This window comes from Corvus kubaryi, unplaced genomic scaffold (genome assembly GCF_017639235.1).
Source record: "Corvus kubaryi isolate FWS band 111438036 unplaced genomic scaffold, C.kubaryi_AGA036_p1.0 37398, whole genome shotgun sequence".
NCBI lineage: Eukaryota > Metazoa > Chordata > Aves > Passeriformes > Corvidae > Corvus > Corvus kubaryi.
Window position 1 is genome coordinate 55,307,222 of NW_024581137.1, and position 18,702 is coordinate 55,325,923.

Sequence of the window (18,702 nt, forward strand, 5' to 3'; positions counted from 1 at the left end):
TCCATCCATCCATCCATCCATCCATCCATCCATCCATCCATCCATCCCCCGCAGGTGACTCGGAGCAGCCGCGGGGACACTCGCTTTACCTGCACTCTAAGTGACACCCTGTGGCTGGCAGGCGGAATGGCGGGTGGCCATTCCCTCGGTGGCACTGTCCCCGAGGTGCTGTGACCACAGAGTCTGGAACCCACCGAGTCACAGAGGATCTCAGGTGTTCCACGACCGGCGAGAGCAGCCCCATTCCACCTTCACGGCCTCACCTCAGCCTCTCACAGCTTGTCTGGATGGAAAAGGGGTCATAAGGCGCAGTAAAATGAGAAATCCCTATCCACGAGAGAGTTCCCACACTGGATGCAGCTGGGTGGGATTTCTCCTCTCATTCTGATATGGTGAGATGAGGATTTATAAGATATTTAATTCTTTCCCTTCCTCATCTACTCCTGAGCCATTCCCTCTTCCTCCCCGGCTTCAGAAGCACACAATTTTGCAAGTATCATCTAATTCCAAACTTGTGGAAAGAAACGGACCTCAGTCCATCTGTTTGCCAGCTGGCAGTCACTGCCAGCTTAGACAACATCAAGTTCCAGAGAAGCGGATGGGGCAGCTGCCTCAGGGAAAGAAAGACTCACAAAGAAGCCTCCAAAATAAGGTGGGCAACCCATTGTTTGCTGACCCTCCCGAAGGCCCAAGGTTAAAAGCCCTCTCCAAGATGTGCCATTGCTCAGGTCTGACTGACTTTGGTGGAGAATCAGGAAGGTTTGGTGCAGAATGGCAGCTGCATTTCCAGTTCTGGTAAAGTGGGGGTGAAGCTTGCCTCGAAAGTCAAGCCTGAACTGAAGAGAACCCAAATCAGGAACAACAGGACCACAGCAAAGCCACCTCATTAACTTATCAGCAAAGAACAAAAGTACTAATCAGTGTTTAATTGGCTGGAGAAAAGGTCCTTGAATGTTGACTGAAGGAACATTAACAATCTCCTCATTTTACTACAGCAATTAACTTGTGTTCTGTGCTTAATGAAGAAATCACATGTTTTACACGATGACAGTAGTGGGAGCAAGAAAAATGGATTCTTTTCATTCCTCCTTGTAAATAGTTTTTTCCAACACTCCAACATTCCAATATTTTTCTTCCAAACTGCAAAATCAGAGCCATCTCGTACCACAAATTACACTTCACAAAGGAAAGAAAAAAAAAGAAGAAAAACTTGAGGGGAACCAAGTGAAGCCTCTCCCATCTGTGCACGACTGAAATCCAGAGCCTCCCACTGTATCTGTGGAAGATGTGTGTATTTGTGTGTTTGTGTTTCTCTTGCAAAACCAGCAAGAGAAAATGCACAAAAATGGTTGAAATCTTAATCTGGATACAGAGCTGTTGGAGACAAGCTGACCTAATCAGCTGCAGATTTGATCTCCTCAGAGAGAACCTTTACGAGCTTAAAAATAATGTTTTATTTCCTCCCCCAGAATTCCGGTTCAGGACTTCTTTTTTTCCACTGTCGTGTTTGTTTCATTTCTCATCAGTCCCCTTCCTTTAACTTTCACGTACTCTTTACTTCCTAGCTGAAAATATTGTGTTTTACCCCCCAGGATGGCTAATACATGGCTACTGCAAGGCTGCAGACATTTTATAACAAAAAAAAAGTCTTTTTCTAGTGGCTCCATAACTAAAATTGACTACAAAACATTAATTTTTATCCCAAATCCCCTGTCATTCAACAGTGGGATAAAAGCCTTCTGGACATCCAACAAGGTTACAGAAGACAGATGAGGTGAGAGTAGTTTTAGGGTTTCATAGTAATTTTTCTGAGTCTGGAAACACACATGCATGCCCGTGATGGGCATTTTATTTCTCTCCAGTAATGATGAAAGGCCACCAGAATTTAAGGGTTCTCTTTTACAGCAGGACTTTGCTTTCAAAAATGCGGCCTTTAGAAATCAAGCTGGAAAATCCTCTGGGGAACAAGTCACGTGAATGTGATCAACAGAAGTGGTCAAGACACTAAAATACATGAGATAAAACACAAGTGAAAATGTTAACTGAGCCTCTGGGCCAGCCACTTATAAAAGTGCACATTTCTGTAATTATCAGGACAGGGTTTGCCCACAAAATACGAACAAGACTCTGACACCAATGATTTCCTAGCAAGGCTCATGTTTTATATGCAGGCTGGAGTCACATCTCCAGAAGAACTTTGAACAACAATTAATCAGAAGGAAAAGCAGCAAAGGTTAGATGTCCATAAAAGAATGGGGTTTTAACCTGTGAAAATTAGCTCTTTTAACAATCGAATCATCCCTTTAAACCCTTTCAAAAGAGGGGAAAAGCAAACCAGAAGAGCAATTAATTCACTTCTTCACCCTTCCCTCAGCGCACAAAAGATTATTTCTCTGTGTTCAAGATGAGGCAACCATGAGCTGCAGGAATTTTTCTCTCAGTGTGGAGCAAGCCTGCTAACAGGTACAGGTGTGCCCCGTGTGCCAGGGGCTCCTTCTCCCGTGCCCACCCACGGGAACAACAGCCCTGTTGCTAAGCCACCAACCCTCTCCAAAGCATTCCCACCAGGCAGCTTGTTATAGGGCCAAGGAAAAGGTGGTGCACACCCCTCAGAACAAGAATGAACCAAGGCCCCATCAGGGCAAGGTTAGCAGCCATTCTGTGCCCGTTTTCAGCAGCACAGTCCCTGGAGAAGGTGAGTAGGATGCTTTTTGTGATATCCAAAACATTCCTGTGAAGCGGCTATTTCAGTCAAAGAGCTTCCCTTCACTGAGAGAGAGAGGGGGGATTTGCAGGCAGGGAGTTGGAGCTACAGAGACCTTTTGTTCCTGTTGATCACAAAAGCAGTTTGATCTCAATCCCCAGGTGTGGGATCAGTTCAGCACAACGCATGCCCAGGGATGAATTCGGCTGCCTGAACACGGGCATTGGATCATTTGTCACTGAGCATCTGCAACACCTGTGTGGCCCAGGAGATAAAACACAACCCTACAACAAGGCTGGGCCCTCTGAAACAGGAATAAAATACCCCTGGGCATATCAAACAGCACTATCACTTCTGCAGGAGCTGCTGAGCTGAGCTGTACATTTAGGCTGAGCTCAGAAACTCCCTAGGCTTCACTCCTTCTGTCAATCAGAGCTCCACTGACTTGTATTGGAGCTTAAATACTTAAGTTAGCTGTTGATATTACTTGGAAACACCTAGATTTGTGTGTTTTGATCTGCAAGACCTTCCAATACCTCCAGCTCCTGCCTGCAGCCCAGAGCAAAGCGAGCAGCCCATGACGGACGGGTGTCACCACAGGACACCCCCTGCCACACCAGGTGTTTGAGGCAAACTCCAGTCAGTTGAGGTTACAAAAGTCAACACCTTTTGTCCATCAGATGAACATTTAACCCTGGATTTCCCCCTTGCACAGGGAAACCTGTAGGGGAAGTGTTAATGTAGCCATACTTTAGCCTGTAACACGCTCTAAGTACGTGCTTGCATGACTGCTTTTTAGCAAGCAGCAAAACCAGACTCATTACAGGCCATTTGCTGAATTAATCAAGCTTTAGGATATCCTAATAAGTGAATTAATATGTTTCCTAAAACAAGACTACAAGCTTCACACTGTCAAAGCATAAACACATCTAGAGGGCAGCAATGCTATTGTTATTTTCGCTAAATATAGAACCTGAGCAGAGACAAGTGCACAGTCACACACTGCACCAACACAGATTTTTTTTTTCCTGTTTCTTTTAATTTTCTTTCCCCTTTGAGGATAATACATAAGCTTTGGTATAAAATTGCAACGTTTTAAGTGGATGGTACAATTTTCAGATCCTTGGTCAAAGAGCATTTTGCCTGTATTCACAAATGATACTGCAGGGTAACCACAGCATGATTTGTCAACATAATTTTATTTCCCAAATAAAGAGGGAGGAAAAAAACCCAATATATCACCAAAATAACAAAGTGTCCAAGATGAAAAATCCTCACAGACTGACAGACTTTGTTTTACGGATGCAGCTGAAACTTATCTGAGTCACTCAGCAGCTCCCAGGAGACACAGAGAAACACAGACCCAGGCACAGAATCACCACGGGAATTTCTTGCAGTTAGGATGGGAATATTTTATGCAAACAGTTTATTCTAGCATGGCAAACAGAAGGGGAGTTTTTTAAGCACAAGTTCTTATTCTTAAGGGTTTTTTTTTGCCTCAAATGCTTTTTCATTAGATTTGCTGGCATTGGCAGGGTTTGACAGCATTCCCCATCCAAGCTAGAGTGAACATCAAAGCATGAGAGGTGACAAGATGGACACAAAGCAGGGGAGGTGCATCCAAAGGCTTTGATGAGCTGATGTGTGGAGGAACCTGTGTGTCTGATTTTGTCTTGAATTCCATCCCTACATGCACAGAGACTACACGGAGGGGCAGAAATAGCCCCACGAGTACCAAAAGTTGGCCATGGATCAGTGGCTTGTGCTTCTCTGAGTTTTTCATAAGCTTTTCATACAGTTTGGGCACTTCCCAGTCTGGATATGCCAATGTCTACAATGCAAAAGCTTTCCTTGACAGGGAATGCAACTGAGTTCATTCCCTCCAGCTGACGAGCTGCTTTTAGGAAATTGGTGGGAAATTGGAATCTTTGAGAGCCTGATTTCTAAAACCGAAAAAGAAATCACTGAAACGGATCCAAAACTTTTACACGCTTTCAAATGATAAATATACTCACAGATACACAAAATACACTCTCAGATATACCAAATCAATGCAAAGAGAAGCTGTAGTTGCTACAAGGTGGCAGCTCACGAACATGGGATACCTGACAGTACAATAAATAGCTGAGTTACAACCTAGAGCTGGATAAGCTCTCAGTAGAAGAAAGGCAGTGCAAGGTGCTTTTTCTAAATTGGTCTGATTTTGCTCTCAAAAAAACCCCCCAAAACCAGTATAATATAACAAGCCATCATTTCTCCCTCTCCCTCATCAAAATGCAAAACAAAAGAGAACAAAACTTCATGTCCTAGGCTGAAACCTTATGTTGATTCAAGCCTTCTCCTATCAGACCTTCATTTTGAGCTGTATTATTCACCTCTGAGATTTGCAAGATCCATTTCCCATTCTTTAATCAGTTGTCTGTGCTTATTTTATCATCTGCACAGGGAACACAGACCAGGTTTTCACCACAATGAGCCTCTTCACAAACGAGGCAGCCCACAAATCAACTCAGGGAAATCATGCAAGTGGTCAGAATGTGTCATTGTTTGGTTTTCCCAAATTCTGTATGTGTTCTGCATGCAGTAATTATATTTTTCAATGCCAAAAGAGATTGCACCTGTGTATTCAAACCTTAACCTGCTCTCCTACTGCTTTCCCCAGCTTTAATCATTAACTGCTATTTCCCAAGAGGCTACTGATTGCAAAAGTTGATCAGATTTTGATATAATTCTTGCCTCTGGTTTCTGCACTACAGCTTGGAGGAACTACACACATGGAACTGTCTAAGATCAACTGGAGGTAGCTACTCACATTTTATGCTGAAAGGAGAAAAATATCCATTGCCTCAGAAAATAATGCTTCAGCATTTCAATAACATATTTCCATCAGTCTTTAATTAACATGCCATTGTTTTAAGAGCAGAGAATTTAAGAACTCTTATTAGCACTGCAATACAAGCATCAGCCACCAGTGAGAAGGAGAGGAGCAGGGAAGAACTTTAAATCAAGTCATTGATGAACTCGGAAAGCATCAACAGAGTTTATAAAAACCAAACTGGAGTATTCAGAATTTTTTTTTTTTACTTCCATACACAGGAAAAACATTTAATTTCTCTCCACTATGTTTGTGACAGGAGTCAGTCATAATGCATTTTTTTTTTTTTGCTTCCTTTCCTCCTGTCTTTTGGAGAAACAAAAATCAGGTGGTAAAATATTGACATTCCCCACTAAAAAGAAAGAAAGAGAAAGAAAAAAAGAAAGGCAAAATTCTTTTAGGATCCATTCTTACATTTGCTCTTGTCTGAGCTGCCCTTAATTCTCAGAAATTTTCCTCTGGTCTCAACTGAGACTTGTCAAAATAGTGAACTACCATGCTCTAATCAAAGCCAGCATTGCCCAGCCCATTCCAGGTTCCCACCTATTTTATTGCAAAGAGCCCAGGTTTGAGCTTAGAGGGCTTGGGGATGATTTTGCAGTTCTCTGAGGCAACCTTTTACTCTGCTCAAAGTCTGGGGTGACAGAAGTTGGTCCCTAAGAACAAGCCTGGCAGAGGACTTTGTTTCACGGAGCAAATGCACCAAACTTTTGGCCAGTTATCTGACCATGACACCCAGAGCTAGGGAAAGAATGAATTCACTTTCTACAAGTTGAAAAATAAGACCTAAAATATCAGGGTGCTTCTTTTACGGGACTTAGGGAGAATTCTGGCCCCACAAGATTAACGCTACCTGCAAATTAGACCACCAACACCCAAGCAACAGCTCAGAGTGAAACATGGAATGAAATATCCCTACAGTCAAAACCACACAGAAAAAATGAGTGACAAACAAGTGGGTGCACATATTTGGAACGAATATGTTTAAAAACTCTTCATGAAAGGTCCAAAGAGTATTGACAGATAAGCAAAAGGAAATGAGTGCCTGGGTCCCACAGCCTGAATAATAAATTTGTAGTGAGTCATCGTGATTGTTTACCTTGAAGAATAAAGCACCGAAGAGATTTCTAAGGAGCCCCCGTGCTCCCTTGCTTTGAATATTATTTGCCTCCTAATTTCCTCTCCTGTCTCCCTTGCAGAGCTGATGCAGCTCCAGCCTCAGCAGCCAGTCCCTGATGAAGTTGCTGAAACAGATTCCAGACCTCAGCCTTCTTTCTGTTTGTGAGATACAACTCCCAGCACGGTTTGAACCCCTGCTCACACAGCCAGCCTGGAAAAGGGACTGTCCTAGCAAAATACACTTTTTAGGTGCTAGGACTGAGTATTTCATGAGCCAAAGGATCTTAAATTATCCAGGTGTCTGAAGCACTGCTACAAACGCACTGAGCTGTACGTAGCACAAACACAAAGCGCAACATACCCTCCTCAGACTGCAGAGGATATTTTCTGCCCAGATCTCCCTAAATGTACTTCAGCAAAGAGGAAACAGTGTCCACAAGTCTGCGCTTTTGAGAAATCTGCATCATTCCAGGCAAGAAGTTTGAATATACAGGCTGGAATGTGGAGGAAATGTTGATTCCCAAGCAAGCAAATTTTTTTTCTTTTATTATTACTTTTTTTTTTCCTTAATGGAAATATATTTTGGGTGTCCCCAGGCGCCTTCTGAACACGAGATCTGCAGGAGAAGGCAAGGAGTTTGTACTTACTCGTGGTGTTGTATTTGATCCCATTGAAGAACTCCGGGCAGGGTCTCTCCACGAGTTCCCCCGCAGAGGTTCTGGGCCAGCAGGTCCCGATCTGATCCGTGGTGGCATTGCAGTACGGACCTGGGGTTAAAAAACGACACAGAAAGGGAAGAAGCAGCAGTTGAGAAAGCACAAAAGCCACCCACTTTGCATCATAAAACAAACTAGATCTCAGCACTTCTGAAGCTTTCCCCGAGCCCTGCACCAGGTAACATTTCCTACCATCAAAGCCCAGGAAAGGGATAGAGGAACTCTCTAAAAAAGTCTCGTGTAAACGATCCAGGAGGCTGCAGTTCACATCAAATTCTTCTAAGATGAACTGAGAGATGGTCACATCCATTATTCCCCCTGGAACTGCTGGACTGGATCAGGCTCCTTCACCCCTTTCTGGTTGTTTTGGTTTGGGTTTTTTTTGTCCCCTCTTCTTTTTCCCTTTCTGGAGCCAAGCGAGCATCAAGCTGCGGGCACCCTGCAGTCTCGTGTGTGCGAGCCTCTCCTGCTCGCAGCGTGCTGACAACTTGGCTGAGAGTCTGCGTCTGCCTGTGCAGTTCAGCCCTCCGAGCTCTTCTTCCCTTTAAATCCAGCGGCTCGGGAGCCAATGGGATCGGGCTGAGCCCGGAGTGAGGGGCTCACGTCTCCTCGGTGTCCCTGGGCTCGCAGATGCCGCCTCACTTTGCCAGACCGCTATGCTGCTGCATCTCCTCCCTCTTCTTCTCCCTCTCCCTCCCTCTTTCTGACACACAGAGGCAGTTTTATTGTTAGCTCCAGGGATGAGCACTTTTGCAAAAATACTCGCTGCAAATTAAAGCCAGGGAGAACAGGAAAAGCCATCAAAGGAATAGAACTCCTCGGGTTTTTTTGTGCAGCAAAGTAATTCCTGCCTTTGCTGCGTGGAACTGAGGATGAGCAGGGATGCTTGGGCAGGGAGGGGGAAGGAGGGACCCAGTCCAGGAGCTGCAGTGCTGGATGCTGTGCAGGCCTTGAGAAAGAAGACAAATAATAAAAGCAGGGATGAAGGAGATGATCTGAGAGAAGAGAGGCATTGGAATAAGGGGATCTGGAGTAAACACAGAATCACAGAAGGTTTGGGTTGAAAGGGATCTTAAAGACCATCCAGTTCCTACCCCACTACCTTGGGCAGGGACATTTTCCAACAGACCAGGTTGCTACAAGCCCTGTCCAGCCTGGTCTGGGATAAAGAAATCTGGAATAATGACCCACAGAAGAGGCAGAGTGGGGAGAGTAGGGAAGGGCTGGGAACACAGCCAGGGAGAAGGCACAGAGGGAACACATCCTTCAGCCACTCACATGGATGGGATGGGGTGGACAGTAGAGCAGGACAAGGCACTGAGAGCTGTGAAGCAAAGGATGGATCATTATGGGTACAAGGAAGAAAAGAAATGCCCCTCTCATTTTCCAGGGGTAGGAGAGAGCAAGGTTTTCAGAAGGGAGGAGCACCCAGACTGACCACGAGCAAGAGGAGGAACCTCTGAACAAGGAAACCCTGGTGTGGGGAGAGAGGGAAGAGCAAAGGGCTTGACAAACTGAGGTCAATATGGGACACGATGAGAAGGGTCTGGTGAAGGGCAAGGAGGAGAAGTCGGGAAGGAGCTGCCCAGAAGGCTGGCCATAATAAAATCAAAGCTCAGTAGAGTGGGAACTGGGTGAAGTTCCACACTCTGGGACATGCTGGAGAGCAGCTCAGACCTCACCAGCCTTTCTGACTTGCTACATCACGCTATGAGGAAATCCCTAAAAAATAGTGTTGCTAAGGAGGATCATTAATGATCACAGATTCAGAAGGATTTTGGGAAGCAAACAGAAAACTGACTTGTAAGGGAGTACACCAAGATCAGCAGATATGGAAGTGGCAGAGAGGAATGCAGAAACAGAAGGCAAGGACAGCAAAGAAGCTCTGAGAGACAGGAATGGATCCCAAAATGAAATTTTTACAGTCTGTTCAGAGTTTTAGATTGGACATGGTGCTTACACTGAGCTCAAAGCAGTGGTAAAGAACTTCCTATAACATCTGTCTCCCACCCTGCAAAGGCCTGGACTTTCCCTTTATTCATATTTAAGATTGAAGGGCTTTATTCTTTACTTTTGAAGGACGGAAAGAATTGTGGCATCCAAAGAGACGAAAAAAAAAAATAACTGGGTTAGAACAACAAATAAATTAACAACATGCACAGAGGAGAGAACTAGCCAGGATGTTATTCTGCCATCTGGGAATCTGGAGATTTTTAAACATTTTCAGATTGCAATGGCAGAGAGGGGAGGAGTGCCACTGCGGTTTTGGGATAAGTATTTTTATTTGGAATATGTAAAAACCCACAAGAATAACAAGTGCACTAACTCTCTAGACACAGTGATATTCTGAGGCAAGTGAATCCATCTCTTTGCTTCTCTCTCTGGAGCCTTGATCTCTTTCCCAAGTGAATGTTCCCAAAACTGCAGCCCTTCTTGAGAAATCTCAATGGCAACAAATTAACCCTCTCCAACACCACCAGATCTTTGTGCCACGCACCTCTAACCCCAAAAAGCAGGAGAGATCAGTCATGTAACCTGACCACCACCAACCTACTGGTTGGCTTTGAACAGGGCTTTGAGGAGAAAACCCTTCTTCTTGAACTTTCAAGAGCGAGGGATAAAGGGTGCTCTAAACTTTCTTTTCTCCTTCCTGACAGTGCAGTTGAGCTCATAAAACTCCTTTTTGCTCCTCAAGCAGAGCCTCTCAGTGGTGGCTTTGAGACCTCACAGGACAGCATCTGAAGGTACCCAGTGGCACCACCGAGCCCAGTGGCCACTCCCACACAGGCAGGACTGAGCAGTCAGCAGGACACTGGTCCAGGATGTTGTAAATTTATTTTTTTTCTGCTTCTGCTGCCTCTCTGCAGGAGAAAAATCACACAGCCCAGCCAAAAGTCTTCATTTCTCACCTACTGTCTGCCCTGTCTATTTTTTCACATTGTTTGTTCAGCACACTGGAATCAAAATCCTGGTTGGAGGCTTTGGGCACTGGAGTTTCCTGAATTTTTTGAGGAATGCATCACTTCATAAATTACAAAAAAGAATGACAGTTTCAAAAAAAAGTAACTACTTTTAAATTTGGTAAATGTTTCACGTTCCTAAATGCTGGCCTGTGTCTTCCAGCATAAACACTTGAAGATTTTTCAAAGATGGTTCAAATATTACAGAGTTGAACACTAAGCTGGATATCATTTCAATTCTGTTCTTTATAGTGGTTAACACCTGAAACAATAGCCCTGAATTAAACTAAATATTTTTTCAGGATTAGGAGAATGATTTCTCCATTTAAGTGAGAAGAGCTAGAAAATCTTCAGTCTGAACTGATTTCCATGTTTTCAGTTCAAACTTTAGAAAACCAGAAGCAGTACGCATTGTACAGATAATCCTGTTGTGTTCCATATATTTAATAATCAAAAAAACCCACTTAAAAATAAATATAGAGGGGATGAAGGAATTGCTTAGGAGTAAGTCTGAATGAGGAAAGTAATTTATTGTTCCCCAGTCCACAAATCAGCACCATTTTTTAATAATCCCAGTTCTACTGTAACCTCTTGATGAAGAACTACTTTTGCAGCTATCCCTGGGTACAATTAACCACTTCATCAAAGTTTCCCTCTGACTGGATCTAGTCAAACCCTGACTGTGTTAGTTGAACTCACTTCATGTGGAAAGGTTGTTCTTTATGCAAGAAGCAAATTCAATTCAATGAAAGATTGACAGAAATCCTGAAGCTGCTGACACTGCTGCTTCTCTGCCGATGCCATGGTGCACATGAGACAAATCAGACCTTGCCAGGCAGCAGAGATCTGCCTTAGGAATTCCTCAGCATCCCAAGAAAGCTGGCATTTGGTGCTTGGCAGGCAGAAAAACTTTGCCAGCTTCAAAGCAGGCTTGTGCTGCTTCACTGGTTGGTTTGGGCGCACGTGCAAGGTTCTGGAAGTGAACAAGACAGACAAATAAAGCTGTCTGCACTCACACAGCTCAGTAAGACCCTTTCAAGAGGACATGTTAAAAGGTCACCTACAGTTCTTCTGGGAAAGGAACGAGCTCTGCTCATAAATGGCAATGGAAACCTCTGTATGGCAGCCCTCACACCACTGTTACACAGCTGCTTTCTTAATCTACAACCCACTCCAAGCCACAGCTGATGGCCAGAGCACAGCTTTTAGTTTGCCCCACTAGCAGTGAGTAACAAGGATGAGCTCTGCTTATGCAGCAACACCAAAGCCCTATGCAAACTCAAACAGCCACTGTGTGTGTTTGAGAATGGTGGAAGGAGCTCCAGAACCCTCTCACTTCTCCTCAGATATTCAATCTACACAAAATCAAGAGACCACTGTGTATTTCAAGACCCAGGATGAATATTGAGGGGAGGAAAAAAAAAAGCAAAAAGGAAATAAAAAAGACCAGTTCTCTCCTCATTTCCCTTCTTCAGAGGAAGAAAAGCTACTGTATTCAGCCTCCCTTCCCACCACAGAGACAGTTTTATCACTCATGCTCTCTGTCTGACAATGTGAAGAGCTCCTGCTCTCCAGGCACAGCAGTCACCCTTCTGTTCTGCTTTGTAACACAAGGCTCAGGGTAGGAAATGCACATCATCCATCAAACAACCTGGTGACACCAAAGTCCTCTGAACACCAGTGCCATTGGCTTCCAGGAATTTTACCTCATCAGTGTGGAAGTGTCACACAGAGTCATGGTGCCAGTGTTGGCTCTTTAGGTCTCTTCCTCCTAACCCAGGTGTATATATACATATATATCCACATCCAGACTCATCACCTAATGTATAAACTGGTCTGTTAGCTCAGTCATGGATCTATTACTTCTAAATATGAGGAGGGTTTCAAATAGCACAGTAAATTTTTTCTCATCTCCTTTTTCTCTGTGAAAAGTGTCCCCCAGTAATCCCCCAGTATTATTGAAATGCCCTTCCAGCATCTGACTTTCAGATTACTGGGACTCTTCAGCCTGGTAAGGAATGCAAGACTTTGAGGAAGGTACAACTTTACCAAAGTGGCTTCTGGACCACAAAGCTCAAGGTCCTCCTTCTCAACCTGCACTGCAAAACTGCTCTGACAGCACTTTTCAAATGCAGTGACAACGTGACCATTATCTGGTAGAACAGTTATCTTCCCTTCCCATTCCAGGTATGTAAATGCAATTTTCAGAGTGGGAGCACATTCAGACCACAGGGAGCAAGGTAATTCAAGCAGCAAGAGATCGAGGACAGCTTAAAGATCTCCACAGACAGCTCTGGAACTGCCATGGGAATGTCATATATGGCTGATTTCTCTGCCACACCACACTGTGGCTCCTCACAATGAATTTCACTCTGCTCCAGGAGTAGATTGCTAGAGGAAACCCCTTCTCAAACTGAGGACTACGCTTTTAACCAAAATCTGGTCCTTTATGCATATACTTGAGACCTACACTGAACATGCAGAGTTGAAAACTGCTGTATGTGGAGAGGAAGATCAGACACAGATAAACAGAGATCTTTGTTTCAGCTGATTGACTCATTTGTTAGAAACAGGAGACATCCCTTATTGCTAGAAATGAAGTATGACTCTACTGAGCAAAGACAAAATGAATAAATGCAAGTCTGTGGTGATGAGTCTTTGCAGCTACATCAATACCAGAAAATATTTACTGGGGGTGTAAAAAGATCCAACAGCATAAATAATAAATGGCTAGTCATTTATTATTTATGCTGTCAAATCAATATATTTCAATATAACATCAATATATTTGTTTTGGCACATTAATACACTTGTCATTCACTTCAGCTATAAAACCTGCATGAGTGAATCATGTTACATGAGACAAATGATGAGACACTGCAGAGAGATTACAAGAACACAAAACACACAAAAGAACCAATCTTGACATACTAATAAACTGCCAAAGTTATTTTTCTTGAAGTGAGCGGTCTCAGATGGATGTGCAGAACATCATCTACTGTGTAAGAGCACAGCAGCACTCCAGAATAACTCCTGATTTTATACACGGTCAAATTCAGAGTCAGCGCTTCACAGCCACACAAGAACACAAAGGAACCCATTTGATATATTTATCTACGCCTGGCAATGGCCTGGTGCTCTGTTTAGAGCATAAGCACAAAAACCAGAAAAAATAAAGGGGGATTAAGTCCCATCTGAACAGATGGTGACCATGATGATGTGTGTCTTTAGTCCCACTCTTTCTGTTATGGACAATGGGACCACTGCCAAATAAGAGGTGAAGATTCAGGGGCCTTGTCCTGTTCTCCTCCTCACAGCACATCAGCCACAAAATTCCTTGTGGTTTAATTCAGGATATGCCAAACTGTTGCTCTCCCTGCCTCCCACTCTGCTTTGTTGTGCTGCATTTCAGTGCATGCTGGGAGGATCTGAGTAGTCATCCCATGCATCATAAGCTGGGAGGATGTACAGAAATAAAAGGCCCCAAAAGGTTCAGAAGTCAATCCCTCATTTCCTCTGGAAACTCACAGGCACTGCACGGCGACTGATTTTGAAACATCAGGTAGCTCAGAAAACAGAAAGAAACAACACATGATCATGCTGCCCAGTATCCCAGCTCTGACAGTGACCCAGATCAGCTGCCACCAACAAAACCAGCCTGCTCCAAACTGCCATGATTAAATCAGTACAGCTTCCTAAAGAACTCTGACAGAAGCAGTAAGAGAATTAATCCTTTGGGATCTGGGTCCTGCCTTCATGGCCCAGCACACATGGTAGCTATAGTGTCTTGACTCCCAGTTTTAAACCATCCAACTCATATTTGCTCAGGTTTTTTTGGGGGAGCACCATCAGTCTGGCTTTGGGACCCCGGGCTCATGGCTTCTGCACTCCTTTGGGCCCAAATCAAGTGAAAAATCGAGGACTTGTAACAGATCGAAACACTGTAGAGTTGCCAGCTCTCAAGATTGCTCTGACTCTCTGCTTTCCATGAGGATGGAAGGATCTAGACTTTGATTCAACAGCCCAAAAGTGTGTGACCTGCAAGATCTGAGATACTCCAGCATTTCTTAATAGCCACGTGAGGCTGGCAGAGAAACTCAGGATCTTGGGAAGATCCATCCCTTCTGAAGCAGCAGCCACAGGGCAAACATTTTGTCTTGAGGCACCTCAAATGTTCTGGGACACCTGTGGATATTAGACTGGGCAAAAACTGGGCCTCTCATAAAAGGGAAGAATCCTACCAGAAGCATGCCACAGGGAGTCTTTCGTATTATTACTTAGGCTTTACTCTATGTAGTAGATTTTCATTCCTTGGATTACCTAATTTAAATCCTTCATAAATATGGGAAAGCAGCTAAAACAAAGAGTAGCACAAGCAGTAGCCTTGTAGAGCGACTGAAGTTTTCGTGACAATTTTCTTTCCCTTGGTTGAACTGTTATGTTTATAACATCTTCAGAGAGGAAACAAATTTTGGACACATCACATCTCTTATGGTGTCTCCAGAGCAAATGTTTCCAGAGATGCTGATTAAATGAGGTTTGCAGCCATCAGAAAAAAACCAAAAACTTTTGTAATGTGATTCACCTGATGAGATTGATTTTGTCCCCAGCTCTAACCAATACCCTGAGTAGACCTTTGCTGTCTGTAAGATGAAAACCAACTTGGATTGATGTAAATGTCTGCATTAATCAGATTAATCCCATTCCAGATGCCCAGAACAAAGATCAAATTGTTTGCTGAGCTCTTCCCCACTGGCCCACCTCATCTCCCTGGAGCGTTTGGTAACTGTAATCCCATGACTTTGGGCCTATCATTTCATGGGAGAGCAAACAAAAATACTTGAAATTAAACACATCAGGAAAAAATATGAGAAGAAAAATGTCCTGTTAGGACAGGACTATCACAATGCCAGCAGCATTATGTTTAGAGATTCCATGTCTTAGATTTAATGTAATTATTTACCAGAGGAAATCAATGCAACACAAACACTGTATAATAGATTTGCATCTCTCTGCCAGCCACCTGATTATTGTAAGGACTCCGGGACACTCAGCAAACACCAAAGAAAAGCCCTGGAAATTAAACGGAAGGAATCCTGAGCAGAATACTGACTTTGAGAATTGAGACAGTGGTTCTCAAACACATCATTTTCAACAGACAGTGGGGAGGATCCAGTCACACCAGACACCAGCTGGAATGATTAGGCATGAAAATGGATTATCATAATATTATTATGGCCATGATAACTGAGGAAAAAGAATGTAATGAATGCCTGATCTGTGATTTTCAAACCACTACCGTACACATTTGCAGCCCCAGAAGAACAGAGTGGATGTCAGCAATAATTCTGTTGCAATAATTTATGCCTGTGTCTGGAATCAGTGACCTCACATAATTTTGGATACCTCCTGGGATAAAAAATCCCTCTACCTCTCTCTAGATCTCCTCCCTAGCTTGGCTCACTACCCTTTGATGTTTTTACCACCAGGGCCAGCATTTCTGATTCTGCAGCTCAAGGTACTTCAGGTCTTGCACAGTTTAGGGTATTTGAGAAGTCCACAGAGGCAGAGGGGTTCATCTCACCTAATTCCAGCCACCTAAAATTTGGGTGTCTAGACTAAACCAGGTTCTCTAACAGTCTCCAGGAAAACGGCCACTTTCAGAGAATGATGATTCATTTAATTTGGAGACAAATACCTCCTTCAAATTTACAACTCTTAGATATTATACTTAGTAGGATGTTATTCACCACAAGATACATCTGTACTTTGCAAAGTGCTCTCACCTGCCAACACATCACGTATCTGAGATGGGTATTGGAGTTTTACTTACATGTCAGGAAGAAATTGAGAACTAGGACTTTAATGCTGCTTTGAAATGCACACATATTTGTTCAAACACTGTGCTTTCCTTTGAATTTTACTGACCCTGTATAAAGCTTACAGAACCTTGTTATTCTAAATCATCCCTTTTGAGCCAGATGTAAATTGTCTGTGTCCATTTTATGGGAAAGAACTTTCACAGTAAGTATAAACCTTGGCAAACAATTTAAAGCCTCAAAACCCAAGTTTTCTCTGTTCTTATCAAGACTTTGGATACTCAGATCTCAATCTATAGCTGCTTGCAACAGCATTGGTTACAGTGGATTTTCACAAAAGCCATGGATCAATCCACAAGAATTCAAAGCAAAACAGCTGAAAATTGAAATAAGCACCAACATTGAAACAGATTTATTTCAGCGTAGATGTAAAACATGGGTAAATATCATCAAGTAGATGATAATAGGATAGATACTTTAATAACAGGTGCAGCAACAAATTAATCCTGGGAAGTGTGGCACTCCCAATCTGCTTGACAGCACAGCTGGGTTTCTTTCCCCATGATGTGTTAATGTGTTTTTTATTTGGAAAACTGCACGTCTCACCCCAATGAATATTAAAGAATGAGTCTGGGGAAAACATGTAACATTCTGATTAAACATTTTGTCACTCACACGTTCTCACACTCAATGAAAAGGGAAGATAACAACATCTTAGTGCTAAGCAAGTGCTGCTTCTCTTCTGGACTCAAATCTCCTCGTTAACCTTCCAAAATCTCTTACCACTCCTCAGAGTGCCCATCCATGACATTGCTAACTGCCAGTTATCATAAGCAGATGTCAAAATCCATGATTAATGACTGGGAGAAAAGGTTATTTTTCAGCATTTCTTCCCTTTCCCAGTTAATAAGATCATCAGAATCATCATTTACAACAATATTTTGCACAACAAGCACCTGGTCATCACAGCTTTACCTTCACGGGTTACAAAATGAAGAAATAATAATTATTAATTTTCTTTTGAAGAGATTTTTTTTGGCAGCTATTGCATTCTGAATACTAAAAATTAATTTTGTGAGGACCAAGTTGTTTTCATTTTCAATTCCTGTAAAGCTATTAGATATAAAAGCTATTATTTTATCTCTCAAGTTTATCCCCTTCACGCAACTAGCCTTTTTTTCTCAGATGGAAATAATGAAGGAATACACACATATTATTTCACTCACAGAGTTTTTCAAGTGCTGTGGAATTCCTCTGGATCAAAGGTCTAATGTAAGCAGGGTACAAGTCATCCTTAACAGGGCTGGAAGTTCCTACCTCTGGAATATGCGGCCGATATTTCTGTCCCTGGTTTCTGGGCTGGTCTGGCTCTCTGCCAGAGCTCAGCCCTTCCCCTCGGCCACTGGAGGGCTCTCCTAATTCTTTATTACTCCAAAGGAAACGTCTGACGGAGTACAGAAACACTGCAAAAGAAAACCTGCTCGTGCTTACCTGCATGCAAAAACAGCAGCTGTCAAAACAGGAGGAGCTCACTGGTTCATCCGGAGATCCACATGTGGAAAAAAACGCATTTTACTGCCCTGTCTGTGGCAGCAAAAAGTGTTGCTACAGTAAGAGATGAATTTCCCTGAAGAGAAAATTTCCTTTTCCACACCAGTTTATCAACTGCACAAGATATTATGGGTTTAAGATGGCCAGCAGTGTTTGCCTTCATCCCCCATTCCTCCCCACGCCGCATCGTTTCACTCTGAAATCACTGCACAACTCAATTCCTTTTTCAACTAAGTGTGATTTCAGCCCTCTGCCAGCTCATTTCTAACTTATATCCCACCTCAATACCAATTTCCTGGGCTGGTTCAATTTGCTCTTGATGGATCAATCATCTTTACCCTTTCCATATTAGTGCTGCTCCTGTGGAAAGAGGAGATTGTTTAAGGTTTTCCATTCCTGTGTGGGAAGAGGGATGTTTTGTCCACACTGCTGTGAGTACCTGCAGACTACTGCCAAATGAAAATTTCTCACTGTTTCCTTTTCCCCTGCTTCTTTTTGATTAAAAGGGCTCAGTTAGTTAAACCTAAATTGTTTTGTGGAAACAGAACGATTTTTTCTGTATTTTCTTAAGGCCACATCGAGTACCCAAATAAAAGACAAGTAGCTTTGATTACCCCAGAACAACAATTTGGGATGAACTTTCCTCTCTGATGAAGCAAAGCCAGCTGGAGAGCCCTGTTTCACTCAGTTTTTCCCTTCACCTCTGTCAGTCACAGCTCACCAAACTCTCCGGTACATCCTGAATCAAAATCCATTTTGTCACTACCAGCTAGGGAGGGATGTGGACTTTGCCATTATCCTGGTATGGCTTCTCTGAGTTACTCTGAGTATCTTTAATTCCAAGTGAGATAGATATAAGCCAGCCAGCCCATCAGGCATGGCAGAAAATACTTTATTTTCCATGAATTAGAAGTAGCTTTGAACAAAGAGCCCTGGCTGTGGTCATTTTATCCCAAAT

The 18,702-nt window shown here is 43.1% G+C and overlaps 1 protein-coding gene across 3 annotated transcripts in view; it reads right to left on the bottom strand.

The window, feature by feature from the left end:
* CRHR2 (corticotropin releasing hormone receptor 2) overlaps positions 1-18,702 on the bottom strand; it is a 142,232-nt gene that overhangs the window by 92,727 nt on the left and 30,803 nt on the right. For 2 of the 3 annotated variants that reach the window (XM_042043452.1, XM_042043451.1), the window contains exons 1-2: positions 7,607-8,095; positions 7,346-7,465 (exon numbers count right to left, since the gene is read on the bottom strand). Coding sequence is in view for 2 of the 3 variants with exons in the window: in XM_042043451.1 (XP_041899385.1) it covers positions 7,346-7,465; positions 7,607-7,724 (238 nt within the window). In the remaining variant the exon portion in view is untranslated. Of the gene's footprint in view, positions 1-7,345; positions 7,466-7,606; positions 8,096-18,702 lie in introns of those variants that run through there. The other variant, XM_042043450.1, reaches the window with a different exon arrangement.